At 32.2% G+C, this 15,026-nt stretch overlaps 2 protein-coding genes across 2 annotated transcripts; one reads left to right on the forward strand and one right to left on the reverse strand.

Annotated features, from left to right (window-relative positions):
- Positions 1-5,882: 5,882 nt before the first annotated feature.
- LOC110670889 (probable serine/threonine-protein kinase At1g54610) lies at positions 5,883-12,214 on the forward strand. The gene is made up of 9 exons (XM_021833189.2): positions 5,883-6,009; positions 6,578-7,061; positions 7,922-8,206; positions 8,343-8,660; positions 9,193-9,420; positions 9,999-10,099; positions 10,569-10,662; positions 10,919-11,383; positions 11,652-12,214. Exons 2-9 carry the CDS (start codon positions 6,582-6,584, stop codon positions 11,799-11,801), a joined length of 2,121 nt encoding a protein of 706 aa, XP_021688881.2. The 5' UTR covers positions 5,883-6,009; positions 6,578-6,581; the 3' UTR covers positions 11,802-12,214.
- Positions 12,215-12,235: 21 nt separating this feature from the next.
- LOC110670890 (probable L-type lectin-domain containing receptor kinase VII.2) lies at positions 12,236-14,578 on the reverse strand. Its single transcript, XM_021833190.2, has one exon. The coding sequence runs from the start codon at positions 14,370-14,372 to the stop codon at positions 12,315-12,317; it is 2,058 nt and encodes a 685-aa protein (XP_021688882.2). The 5' UTR covers positions 14,373-14,578; the 3' UTR covers positions 12,236-12,314.
- Positions 14,579-15,026: the final 448 nt, after the last annotated feature.

The raw sequence follows: 15,026 nt of genomic DNA on the forward strand, positions 1-15,026 counted from the left end.
ACCATTCTAACACACTCCAATTGGCCCCAATTGACCAAATTGAGTCTCAATTAGGTTAATTTGTCTCAAATTCAAAAATCTCCAATTTTTCCCCTAATTTTCCCTAAGTCAAGAACCATAATTTTTCCATTAGTTCAATACATGAAATTAAAATGCATACTTCACATTTCTACACTCATTCAAGCATGTTTACCCATTTAATTTCATCAAAGTCAATCAATTTCCACTTCTCCCTAACATGGCCAAAATTCTCCCAAGTGTCCCCTATATTTGATTTTGTTCCATTTTTCTTCAAATTCTAATATAATTCAACTTCCTAACTAAGAATTTAAAGAGAGATTAAGTGATTATAACTAACCTCTTGTGTAGGTCTTTCCTCTTCAACTTTTCCACTTCTTCCTTGACTTTTTCTTTCTCCAATCTTGTTGCCAAGGCTCAATTACAAGTTTTAACTAAGAAATCTTCAAATTTTATGGCTGAATTTTGGGATTTAAGAAGCTTCAAATGAGCTTCTATGGTGGAAAATGGAAAATGAGAGAGAGAGGAGTGAGAGGAAATGGATGGCTAAGGGAGGAAGAAAGCCAATTTTTTATTTTATTTTATTTTTCTTATTATGTGTATTTATCCTAAATTTGACTTAATCAAATTAAATAAGTAATTGATAATTATTTATTAAGTCATGCATGATGTCATCATGATGATGTCAAAATCCTTATTTTAATTTCTTTTCTTTTCGTTTTGTTTTTCTATAACTTCTTCAATTTAATTATATATTTCACAATTTTAATTTCTCACATTTTATTGGACAGTTAGGTCATGAGTCACCTCTAGGGATGAATTGACCAATTTGCCGCTCACCGGTCTGATCTAGTTTACCAATAATTCAGTATTTCTTCCGGAACACTGATCTAATTATTTGATCTGGTTCTCTACCTTTTTTCTGTGATTTTCTCATTTCCTCTAGCTTCGCAATTTTCTCTAGGACTGCAGTGTCATAATACCCCGTACAAAATTAGGATTTTGACTGATCTCGCAGTTACTTCCTGATGCGGTCACCCATCGCTGTGACCCTCGGCTCATTTAACATTTTATGTTATGTTTTTCTTATTTATACTTCACCTTCTGGTAATCACTATTAATTTTCATTCAGGACTTTTCTAGGTGCCTTAAATATAGTTCAATACTCTTAATTGTCCGAACCGACACTGGTCACTAGAACAGTAAAATGTACAGAACAATGTATGTAGGGGTGTTACACTAATAAATTGCCTAACGCATAAATTACTTGAAAGTGCAAGTGGGACCTACTTTTCCACTACATAATGATACATGACATGAAATAATAAGTCCAAAATTAAGTAATAATGTTTAATTACCCAAAGTAAACCTAGGCTTATGTATATAGCTTGAATCGATTGGTATACTAATTAGGGACTACAGATAACAGTACTGCCCACATGAATAATCATTGATTGACAAAATATGCCTGATATGATTGTTCTACAGGCTTTATGCCTGCCCGTTAGCCATTGTGCCTAATTTCATTTCTGGCTTTAATACTTGCCCGCTGGCCTTGTGCCTGATATGACAGTTGTATACAGGGTAGACATATAGATGTCTAACCAGTATACTCCCATGTATCCAGCCTTTATAGTCTGTTATAGGTTATTTAGGCACTATTATAAATTAATTAAGACTGAAGATAAGAGAAATGAACAGAAAAGATCGCGATAATTCTAATTGTTCTCAAAGTGTAGTAAATTTATAAATGACCTAGATTTTATGAAATTTACATAGAATTATTATTTTAAATTATTTAGTTACCTTTATTTTAAATTATGCACCATTAAGCAATTCGCTTAGCACGTTGGTTTTTCATCGCTTAGGTACTAAAGACCAGTCACAGCCGCAGCAGCAACCGCAATAGTAGTGCCTTGATGGAGATTGACCAGATCTGCCAGTGTCTACTAGTCACCTTAATAGTATTTATTTTGGTAGGGCCCATGTATTTAGATTATGCCTTTTGTTCATTGTACATAAGTAGATAGAGTGTAACTCATTTTGGACATTGTAAATAAAATTTAATTATATTTTGGATTGTAAATGGGATTTGTAAATTTTTGTATATGAATTTCCATATGAATGAAATATATTACTTTCTTGAAATTTATATGATACAAATAAATATTAATTATGTTAACGGGTGAATAGTAAAACCCATCAGATGCTAATAAAATAGAGGAAGCTCTGGTCGGGCCTCCACAGAAATAAATTATGATAAAAAAATTTTCACACATAGATAATATGAGTAAAGGATATTTAAAATTAACAATGAACATGATAAAACAAGATAGGACGCTCCGGCATCGAATATGGCACACCTTACTCGACTATACTGTAAACGGGTGAGGAGCGTCACAAAACAAGTATTCCTAATTGAAATTGTTAATGCTAATTTGAGGATAGAGTTAAAAAAGATTTTTTAATAGTTGATTAAACAAGTTTAAATAGAGATTAAAAATGACTTTTCATTAACTCTTTATTTTTTATTTATTATTTAATTGGATATATTAATTAGAAAATGATTGAGTTGGAATCCATTCATTTCTCCCATTAAATTGCCGTGTGAGATGGGAAATGAAAGAGGATATTATACATTTAATTTTAATTAAATTAAAAAAATTAAATTTATTAAAAAGCTGCCCATTATGTGATAACAGGCACTAAATAGAGATGCCTTCAATAATATTTAATATTCTATTATGTTAAATTTTTAATCTATCAAATCACTATATGTCAAATCAACCTCTTATTTATATTATTTATATTTGAATTCAATACAATTACTACAACAATTACATGATAATAATAAAAACTAATAAAATGACTTCTAACAAAACCGTTGGGTCCAATTATGTTTTCATTTTCCACGAATATTACATTTAATATTTTTTAATTATTCTTTGCATGTTAAACAAATGACATGAGATTTTTTTATTACATGTATATGTTGCATTAGGTTAATCACATTTTTATTATTTTATGCAATCTTTTTATTTATACAAACTGCTTATATCATATTTTAAGGTTGATTTTAATCTCATTAGTCGATAGATTTAAGTTTAAATTTAATTGGAGTCTATAAAAAAACACGTGTAAAGTTTAGTTCATAATCCAAATTTATGATCTATGTTCATGGTTCAATTTCTATATCCAAGATAGAGGATTTAAAAGTGAGAAATAGTTTTATATTTGATTTAACTGTTAGATGTAATTGATAATCAATGATTGATAACTGTTATTATTAACGGATAACTAGTGATAACTGATTTATATTAATATTTGATAAAATTATGTTTAGTTATTGCTATTGATATGTAAAATGATCAATAAGTATATATATCATGTAATTTATTTTATTATTAAAATAAATATATAATTATAAATTTATTATATTTTATTAATTATTTTATTATTAAAATAAATATATAATTATGAATTTATTATTTCATATCATTTATTTTATTATTGAAGATATATAAATTAAAATTAAATAATTGAAAGTAATATAGTGTATAAATGTGCTTAAAATATATGATTAAAATTTGAAACTACAGTAAAAAAACTATTTGTTTAAAAAAATTAATAATCTATAGAGAAACAAGAAGATCATATTAATAATTCTAAAACTATGGGTGTGACAAGTGATAGAAATTGAATAACGGAAAGAATTTACAATAAAATAAGTAATGGGAGCAAGAAGTTAAAAAAAATATATATGACAGAAGAAAATAATGTTAGAGTAGATTCTTTTGTAAAAAATCAATAAATTTATCGATTTTCAAATATCTTTTATTTTAGAGTTGATAGAATTTGTTGCTAATAGATTTCTTAACAGTTACCCATAAGTTATCATCTAATTTTATTTTAATTTTATCAAATATATTAATTCAACTATTTAAATACCCATCAACTATCGATCATATCGAATAACTAAAGCAAATATTCCTAAATAAGGCAGTTGCTTGAATTTAATTGACATATAGTGGCTGAAAGTAAGAAGCAATCAATTAACAGAGGCAATAAAAGTAATGGCTTGAAATCAGTGGTCGTTAGTGTAACTAACCTTCGTGGGATGCCATGGACGAGATCATCAAGCCAAGGTAACTATAAAAAAACTAACTAATATGAGTTTAAACCCTTCTCTAGTCCGATCAACGACACAACCATAGACGATTTTACTTTATAATGTCAATTTCTTGGCAAGCTTTAAATAATTTCACTCAGCTTTTAATTTACATTTCTTGTCTATTGCACTTTGCTTTTCAATAAATATATATTTTCAATTCAAGTTTAACCAAACTTTTTAATTTACTCTCATTGCACAAAGATTTATTTTTCCAAAATATTGTCATTTACGTTTCAAGAAATCAATTTACATTTCTTGTAATTAAGTGATTTATATTTTTCAACAAAACAATTTACATTTTCAAGCAGAATAATTTACTTTTTATATATAATGATTTTATGTTTTCAATTGAATCAATTTACTTTTTTATCGTATTAAAAAAATGTAAAGCTCCATAAAATACTTATAACTGAGTCATGGAGCCCTAGAGAAATTAGAACATTTATTTCTAGCTATAATCATTCTGATTAAAAATTAAAATGGAACATTCACGTTTAATTCACAGGATTTCAGTGTCTTTGGCATATGCCCACATTCCATTAACATAAGGAAAAATGCCATATAACTTTTTGAAATATTTAACAGGATAAAAAAAAATATTTATCACCCAAACAATTTTTTCACATTCCTAATGGATCAGTGATAGATTTAAAATTTTTTTTTAGGATTAATATATAATAAAATATTATAAAAAATATTCTTATAATTTTACACGACAAGATTTAATACTCTAAAAACTATTAAGATTTACATCATTATTAATATTATCAAATACATCATATCTATATAAATAAATAAACAATTATTCACCCATTGATCATACATGTGAATAAATTAAAGTTGTTACTTGTAAGATAGAGCTCATGAACTAATTGCTAATTTGAGGAATGAGTTAAAAGAAGTTCTTTAGCAAGGGAATAGGTTTGGGTATGCAAGCAAACAAGTATTGCTAATTAAATTTGTTAATGCTAATTCCAGGATAGAGTTGAAAATGATTTTTTAGTAGTTGATTAAATAAGTTTAAATAGAGATTAAAAATGACTTTTCATTAACTCTTTATTTTTATTTATTATTTAATTGAATATATTAATTAGAAAATGATTGGGTTGGAATCCATTCATTTCTCCCATTAAATTGCCATGTGAGATGCAAAATAAAAGAAGAGATCATACATTTAATTTTAATTTTATTAAAGAAATTAAATTTATTAAAACTAAATTAGTGTTACAAAAAATATTTTTCTTAAAAGTATTTTCATTATTTTATAGCATTTGAATATTCAGAAAAATTAATTAAAGAAAAATATTTTTTCTAATCAAAAGAGAAAACTAAATTATTTTTTAAAAAAATAACTTTTTTTCTTAAAAAAGAAAATTATTTTTAATTTTTTAAATTTTAATAATTTTATTAAAATATAAAAATACTTATACATATATTAAATAAATATATACTATTAATTTAATATTTAAATAAATAATAAAAAATATTTTTATGAAAAATATTTTTAATATTTTTATGTATAACTTATTTCTTATAAAATAAATGGAGTTTAAGAGTCAATTTAAATAAATATTGATATTAATTTTTTAATAAAATTGAGGATAAAAATATATTATTTTATAAAAAAAGTAATTTAATACTTAAATTTAAAAGGCTCAATATATAAATATAAATACCTATACATAAAAGAGAAATTAAAAAGAAAGTGAGGGATGAATTGACCCTCCTCATCGTGAATGCATCCGCCACTGAATGGGATCAACATGATATACCGAATCTGTTTTCTATTAAACTCAAGGCTTCATAAGAAAGTAGTTGAGGTAAAATCAAATTGAGTTAACTTAATTTTTATATATAAAATTTTTAACAATACTATATATATATATATCTGTGTGTGTGTGATTTTGTTATGCGCGTTGAACTCTCAATTAAACCCATCACCCTTCAAACGAAAAGAATAATAAAAAAAAAAAGGTCCTTTCCTGGTAACGACGCCTCGCCTTTTTTGTATCTCTCTCTTTCTCAATTTCAATTTTCAATCCGTAGAGTTTTCAAGGTAGTTGTTATCCATTGAATCGTAATGGGTCTTTTTCTTTGTGATTTTGATAACTTTAGTTTACTCTGAAACTTGGGTATTGGGTGGTGACTTTGAATTTGTAGTCCTTCTAGTCAATTTTTCGAAAAGTTTCATTCAAGGGTCTGCAATTTGGATTATTTGATCAACTGGGTGTTTATAAGCTGGATGAGATAAGTTTATGGTTTGTATCAATGGAGGTGGCAGAAGGAGGAGTTCTGATTGAGCTTATCTTTGGCTTTTGGTATTGAATTTTGATTTTGAAGGAAATATCACATAGAATACTTATTGGATAGTTTTATTTTATATTTCAGCGACATGGGTTGCATTTCTTCTAAGGATAGTAGGCCAAACAGCCCAAAAGAGAGGCTATCACGTAAAGGATCATTAGATAGGCGTGTTGCTCATGTTAATTCATCGAGAAGGGATGACACAATTCGATCAAAGTCTAAATCAGATAGTGGAGATGTGAAGGTTATGCTAATTGATAAGAAAACAAATGGTTCGAATAGGTTATATGATGATCAGATAGGCAAAAAGCAAATAGAGAATCAGATTGAGAAAAAGAAGGTCGAGAATTGTGAAGTTGCCGTTATAAGTTATCCTCAGGTTGAGAAAAATAAGACAGAGAAGTATCATGTTTCAGTTTGTAGTCATCCGGGTTGGGGAAGGGTGCCAAAGAGTTTGGAAGGAGAGCAGGTTGCGGCAGGATGGCCATCTTGGCTTGCCTCAGCAGCTGGAGAAGCTATCAAGGGATGGGTGCCACGGCGTGCTAATACGTTTGAGAAGTTAGAAAGGGTATGTTCCTTTCTTCAATTGATGTCTAATTTATGCTTGCTTAAATTTGTGGTCAGCGCTTTAAATCAATTTTTTGTGCTCGTTCTTTCGCTCATATGTGTCTGCTGTCTAGATTCTGCTGAATATCAGTTTGTGGTATAAATAAAAGCTCTTGATTTTGTTCGATAGCAATTTTGAGATTGTGACAGGTATTATTATGTTATTAGGATCTTGTTGCTGTCTACTTAGACTAATTTTCCTTTTTGGGGTAAGGAAATATTCTTCAATTTGAAGGAAAGTTTTAATGAGCGTTTTTTTTTTTTTTTTTTTTTTTTTGTCCCCTTGTCTTCTCTCTCTCTCTCTTTCTTGATAATAGGAAACTGTAATAACTTGAACATCTTACATGTTTAGAATATTAAGTTTTTACCAGACAAATAGCTTGAATGTAAGCTCCTTCAAAGTGGTGAAAGAAATTTTTACAACTTTAAAAAAGAATTTTCTGTTAACAATGAGCATTTTATGACATGTCTAATGCTTTATGATATCATGCCCGCTGTATCCCACTGAAAAAACGCATAAATCTGCATTAAATCTGAGCATGAAATTCAATATATGATAGATGCATCAATATGCCAGTTCCTCTGGCCCCATTGTCATAGAGATTGGTGTTAGATTTTCAGTTCGATGTTCAATTGTTTTGAGAATGCCAATTACATTGTGTAAAATTTATCCCATGTCTGATCTAACATTTTGTGAAATCCTACATTCTGGAGTCAGGAGAAGTGCTTTTCTTCTGTCATGTGTGCCTGCACAAACAGTTTACATTTATTTCCTCATTCTTTAATTTTTAGTTTTGTATGATGGGCATCTTATTCTTGCAGATTGGCCAAGGAACTTACAGTAATGTTTACAAGGCCCGTGATATCACTCATGATAAAATTGTTGCAATTAAAAAGGTTCGGTTTGATAATAGTGATCCAGAAAGTGTCAAATTTATGGCCCGCGAAATTCGTATTTTGCGTAGGTTGGATCATCCCAATATAATTAAATTGGAAGGCTTGATAACATCTAAGACATCTTCCAGTTTGTACCTTGTCTTTGAATACATGGAACATGATCTTACTGGACTTGCCTCCATTCCTAGCATCAAGTTCACAGAGCCACAGGTACTGTTCTCATGTTTAATATTCTTTTCTCAGGCTTCCATATGATTTTGGATCAGACTTACATCTGAGTGCAATCCACATTTGGTTGATAAGCATCTGTCTTAAATCCTTTTTTCACACTCGTTTTGTCTGTTAGATCAAATGCTACATGCAGCAACTTTTAAGTGGACTTGATCATTGCCATAGTCATGGTATTCTGCATCGTGACATAAAGGGTTCTAATCTTCTTATTGATGACAATGGCATCTTGAAAATTGCGGATTTTGGCTTAGCAACTTTCTTTGATCCTAAAAGTAGTGCTCAATTGACAAGCCGTGTGGTGACCCTGTGGTATAGAGCTCCAGAACTTTTACTTGGAGCCTCTCGCTATGGAGTTGCTATAGACTTATGGAGCACTGGTTGCATACTTGGGGAACTGTACACTGGCAAACCTATTTTGCCTGCAAGAACTGAGGTATCTTGTTTATTATTATTAGTATTATTATTATTATTGATGTCCTTTACTACCTGGTGGATGTATTTGCTATTATGCTCCGAATTCCAATGGGAATTCTAACAATTGCAGATAAGATTCCTGCCTTTGACACACTGGAAAGCAAATAGAGAAAATAAAAGTGTGGATGATGGATTTTGTAGAAAATCTAGAATTATTTAAGTGGAAGATGGGGATAAGTTCTTTGCTCGACCTATTCTTTTTATTTTTTCTCTAAAAAAGATATCCCCTCAATTAGAGTTTTGAACTTCCAAAATGCAGTTACTAGAAATGTGTTTGACAAATGGATTTCTGTTTACATGGTAACCTGATCTGCATCCATGCTGGTTTTTAAGCCTTGTTAACGTATGTTTTAATGATGCTTTTGTTCCAAGAAATTCTAAATGCATTCATGCTTGGGAAGTGAACTTATGTGTAGTTGTATAATATGAAATGCGATAAATTTTAGACAAGTTAAATATGTTACCATAATTTAAATTGTGGTGTCTTGTAGGTTGAGCAATTGCATAAGATTTTCAAGCTCTGTGGTTCACCCCCTGAGGATTATTGGAGAAAATTGAAGCTACCTCATTCATCTGCAATCAAGCCTCAACGACCATATAGACGATGTGTTGCAGAAACATTTAAAGACATACCCGCTCCTGCAGTTGGACTTATGGAGTCCTTGCTTTCCATGGATCCAGCTAATCGTGGAACTGCAGCTTTTGCTCTGAGGGACAAGGTATTCACGACTTGATATTTGGAATTTTGATATATTCTTATCAAATCTTTTAGGAGGATCTGTTGCCCATTATGCTTTCTTTTCTTCTTTCTCAATAACATTTCTTCTTTTAGCAACACAAACAAACCCCCCCCCCCCCCCCCCCCTTGCAAAAAAAAGAAAAAAAGAAGAAGAAGAAGAGGAACAAGAATGAGGAGTGTATTTCGATGAAAATCACATTACTTCCACACAACTACATTTACTCTAGTTTCTGTTCTTAATTGAAACTGTGGTTGATAAGTTGATCAAGGGGCACATGTATATGCAATTGTTTGTGCTTTGTGTACAACTTGACTTTGTCAACAGAATTTTCTTTGCATGTTAGTTGTCAATTTAATATATGAGATGCCATTCCCTGTGTAATCCTTTAGGGATTTTTTTTTTCCCTTAATCATTGAATTTCTCATCATTTTCGTAAGTATTGATTGGCTAATTTGCTTTCTGATGTTTGAATGAATAACTACTTGTATAATTTCTCATTCTGTGGAGATTTGATTGTTGACCTACATCCTCTCTCTCCCCCCACCCCTCAAAAACAGTTCTTCAGATCAAAACCATTGGCTTGTGATCCTTCAAGTTTGCCCAAATATCCACCCAGCAAAGAGATTGATGCTAAAATGCGGCATGAAGAATCTAGAAGGTATATCTTTTAGGTTGGTTGTCATTTCTTAATCATCAGCATTCTTTTTCATATATCTTTTGGAGCAGAAAGTCAGCATTTCGCTTTAACCCATCAGTAGAAGGAGTATATTGTTTTTTGTGGCATGATAAGGCACAGAAAGTGGAGATAGCAAATTTACAACTTTATTTTACATGTATGATGTTGTGGAAGGAACAGCAATACAATCTATGATAGGCAGTTAGGAAATATTGAAAAAAGAAGTTGAATTCTTGTGTTCTGTGAAATATGCTTTTGTTTTATTTGGCAGGTTTTCTTAGTCTGCATTAAACATTTTGGCTTTCATGTGCTTTGGTTGGTTCTGTTTTGTATTGACTTGTAATGAAGTTGCTGATTTTGTCTTCTTGAGTTGCTAAACACTTCTAATTGCTTCAAAGGGTGTGAAAAAAAAAGTGGTATACAGTATGAACGTGTTCATTAATTTTCATAGGCTGGGAGTGCTTGGAGCTGGGGGGAATGGACCACAAGAATACGGGGCTACCCTAGCATCTAATGCCAATTCCAAGTTGGCAATGTTGATACAGGTAAATCCTAACAACGTTTATATTGGTTTTGTCATACATCCCAGTGCAGTTAAACCAAGGTGGAATGTTCTGGATATCAATATTTGTTCAAACTTTACAATATAATCATGGATTATGTCCACGCATAAGTAGTGCTAGTTCTTCTTTTTATCTTATTTTATCATTGCTTCTCTCTCTCTCTCTCTCTTCCCTTCTTTTTAGGCCTTTTCACTTTTAAGTTCTTTCAACAAGCTGACATTTTGCTCTACATTAACAGGAAAGGCAACCTTCCAATGCAAATGGTGGAGGTGAAATGTTCAACTCTCACAAGGGGCAAACTGTTTCTGGTTTTCTGGTTGATCCTTCTAAACAAAATCAAGTTGCTAAGGAAGGGAGAAGAGATTTCATGGAGAATCAACTTAAGAAAGTTTCACATTCTGGGCCATTGGTCCAGGGGACAGGCTGGACAAAGGCTGGAAAGGATATTGATAATCCTCATGCAGTGTCAACCAGAACCAACCTATCAACAATATCTGGTTTAGTAGCAGCTAGAACTTCATTGCCTGATGATTGGCAGGGAAGACCTAGTACTTCACAGACTGAAGCGGTAAAACAGGTAGGTGGGTTTCAGGGATCATTAAATGGATTGGAGCCCACAACAAAGAAGAGTCAAAAACATGAAGTGCGTAAGCGTGCAGATTCTCCTCAGGCAGATGATGGAAAATCCGGAGGAGCAAGTCTGGTAAGTTGCCAAAAACATTGGTCTGTTTCAAGAATCTCAAATACTAAGAATCATTATCATCTCTACTGAGTATGCATGGCTTACCTCATTTTGGTTGATTTACGATTAAATTGAAGTCCAATATTGTCACTGTGCTGAAACATTTTATATCTAGGAATAATTCTTTGAGCTAGCAGCAATGCGTTGCAGTGATTTTTCTATTTATATCAGGGACTGTACCATCTTCTTTAACTTGTGATCATAACATTTTGTTCATTTTTCTCTGCAGTATGGTCGTGGGCCGAGGGGAAGCAAGATATATTTCTCTGGACCATTACTCGTTCCATCACACAATGTGGAACAAATGCTCAAAGACCATGATCGTAAGATTCAGGAATATGCACGACGACGACTGGACAAGACAAAAATGGGAAAATGAATGTCCAAGGGAAGCAATAAGCTGAGCCTTTGACATACATCTCTAAGCATTCAGGTGGATTAATCGGAAACCTTGAATAGTAATTGGTGGTAGAGTAAGGAATCGGTATAGCAAATCACCCCATGGCTCACAGTACAAAGGATGTCTTTTTCATTGAGAACAACCTTTTTAAAATAATTGTAGTAGATATAGTATCACCTAGCATAGGCCATAGTAATAGAACTCGTAAATTTCTACACAGAAATAGAAAAAATCAAATCAAGTGCAGAGATTTTTTATTTTTTTGGGAGCAATATCCAATAAACATTTATAGAGTTAAGGTCTGTACATCATTACATCAGACCATATAAGAAAAATCAATTGAACTTATTGACCAATTAGCAATGATATGAGATGAGGGAAATTTTAGTGTTTGATATCCTAACAATCAAATGAATTACAAAAGATATTTGATATCCTAACAATCAAAACACACTCCCTAATTTCATGGAGTAAATGAAATTTTGGGCATTTTCACCTGCCCTTTGTGATAATATCTGAACTAGATAGAGAAATAGAAAATGATAGAGAAGGCAAAATTTCATCAAAAGTTGGGTGCGGTCTATCACCATAATTCTGTTGATGCCCACCAGACCACATCCTAGTTCTTCTAATTCCATCAAGCAAGTTAACTTCCATTCCTTCGTCTTCTAATTCAATGCCTTCACTTGCCCCCTCTAACACTTTCACTATTTGCCTCATTGTTGGCCTAGCATTGGGATCTGGATATGCACACAATAATCCTAAGTGAAGTACCCTCTCCACTTCCTCATTAGTATAGCCTCCCTTTGCGTTCAATCTATCATCCAAAGCACTAATTACTTCCCCTCTCTCCATTAGCCTCCAAACAAATTCAACTAATCCAGGCTTGCCTTCCTCAATAGATCTTCTACCACAGACCACTTCTAGAAGCAAGACTCCGAAACTAAACACATCGGTCTGCATTGAGGCTCGTCCAGTTCGAACCACTTCGGGTGCCATGTACCCTACGGTCCCAACCACTTGTGTTGTTCTAGCCAACTGTCCATGATGGTGCATCCGGGCTAAACCAAAATCTCCTAACCTTGCATTCATTTCTTTGTCGAGTAGTAGATTGCTCGCCTTAATGTCTCTGTGCAAGACTTTAGCTTCCCATCCTTCGTGCAAATACAAGATCCCATTAGCTGCATCTTTCAAAATCTTGATCCTTTCTTCCCAACTCAAAGTAGAATTCTTAGAAGTAAAAATCCTCTTGTCCAAGCTCCCATTCTCCATATAGTCATACAATAAAATCAAGCTTTCTCTGTCTTGTTTACACCAACCTCTTATTCCTACCAAGTTCCTATGCTTTAGTCTTCCTAGGCTTGAAACTTCAGATAGGAATTCTCTGATTCCCCGTTCACTTTGATGAGAGATTCTCTTAACAGCAACTTCTACTCCTCCTTCCAATGTACCCTTATAGACCTTTCCATTTCCTCCAAATCCAATCACATTTTCTTCTGCAAATCCCTTAGTTGCTGCATGTATTTGTCTATAATCAACGCGATGAGGCCAATACTCCGACTCCCAGTCTTCAATTTTTTCTTTCATCTTCTCTTCTCTCCTCTTCCTCCAGAGCAAAACCTCATACATCACAATTCCTAACACAATAACTATCACACCAGCAGCACTAACCCCAACAATAAATCCTTTTGATTTGAACACTGATTCCTTTGGAGGCACAAAAGATGGCAAGTCCCTTGTGATCAAAGCATCACCAATGGAAAAGCCTGTATTACTAAAGCTCCAAGCCAATATCCTATGGCTTTGAACCAATTGCCCTGTAGCTGCACAGAATCCCACATACATTTCATCCAAGAAAACCCCAGAAAGATTAAGAAACTCACTTATCAAAGGTCTCCTAGGCTTTTCTGCCCCTGCCTTGGCCATTGTTACATTAATCATTGAATCCATGTAATCAATCCAAACTTGGTAGTTAACCCCATTATTAAGCTTCAAATCCTCAAACTCTGTATCATCTTCCCCTTCCCAGAAACCCGCTTCATATTGAGCAATGGATGCAAGTGAGTTTACATCAAAACCAACATGGTTATCGTTAACATCACTGAATTCTTGGTTCATAAAGGTATCAAATTCAACCCCAAAAACATGGTTATTTGGATTACCATTGTTTGTGAGGTTAAAGAGACCCAGATGCTGCGATGAGCTAGCACCTCGTATGCCAGTGGAAGGTACAAACACAAAAGCAAATCCATGGCCAGGGAGGAGATTCTTGTAGGGGGCAATGGAGAAAATGAAAGAGGTGGAGAAAGGAAGTATTGTAGATGAGTTGAGCAATTTAGTGGCGATTTTTGAAGGGTACAAAGCTCGTCCAATGGAGAAAGTGGCGTCATTGGTGAGAGCAAGGATTGAAGATTGGACTGTGGCGTTGCCGTAAGTGAGAAGATTGGTGGAGTTGAAGTTGGTGTTGAAGACAAATTCAAGAGGTGATATTGGGTTGAACAGGGAAAGTATAATTGTGGAGAAGAGGAGGACGTTGGTTTGTGGAGACATGAGAGAGAGAGAGAGAGAGAGAGAGAGAGAGATTCATCCGAGGAGATGATAAGTTATCAGAAATTTATTGTCCAAGGGCAAAAATATCATTGAAGATATGTGCGAGCAAAGCATGATGGATGCTTCCTTCCTGGTTATGGCTGGTCAAAAGCAATCTCTTTGGGGCAAAAAGTGCGGCTGGAAAGTCTTATAGAGAACAATTCATTCAATTACCACGGCCAACAAGAAACGATCCACTACGCTACTTGGCTTGCCTAGCTCTGCGTGTGTGTGTCTATATATATATATATATATATATATATATATATATATATATATATATCAATTTTAATCGTTCATGTATAATTAATTTTATATTAAATTAAAAATATAAATTAATTATTAAATAATAATTATATAGTTATATTTAAAGAAAGAATTAAAATATCATGTTGAAAAATATAAAGTAAAAAAAATAATATATAAATAATTATATTATAATATTAATTTGATTAGTTATTTTAACATGTAAAGTAATTTAATTATTTTAATAAAAAAATAATTTAATTACTTTTATAAATTTAAATTAAATTATAATTTGATTAAGCCTTTCTCCAAATATAATATATATATATATATATATACTTTCTTAAATTAAAAAAATTATAATCAATC

The sequence above is a fragment of the Hevea brasiliensis genome, chromosome 7 (genome assembly GCF_030052815.1).
Source record: "Hevea brasiliensis isolate MT/VB/25A 57/8 chromosome 7, ASM3005281v1, whole genome shotgun sequence".
NCBI lineage: Eukaryota > Viridiplantae > Streptophyta > Magnoliopsida > Malpighiales > Euphorbiaceae > Hevea > Hevea brasiliensis.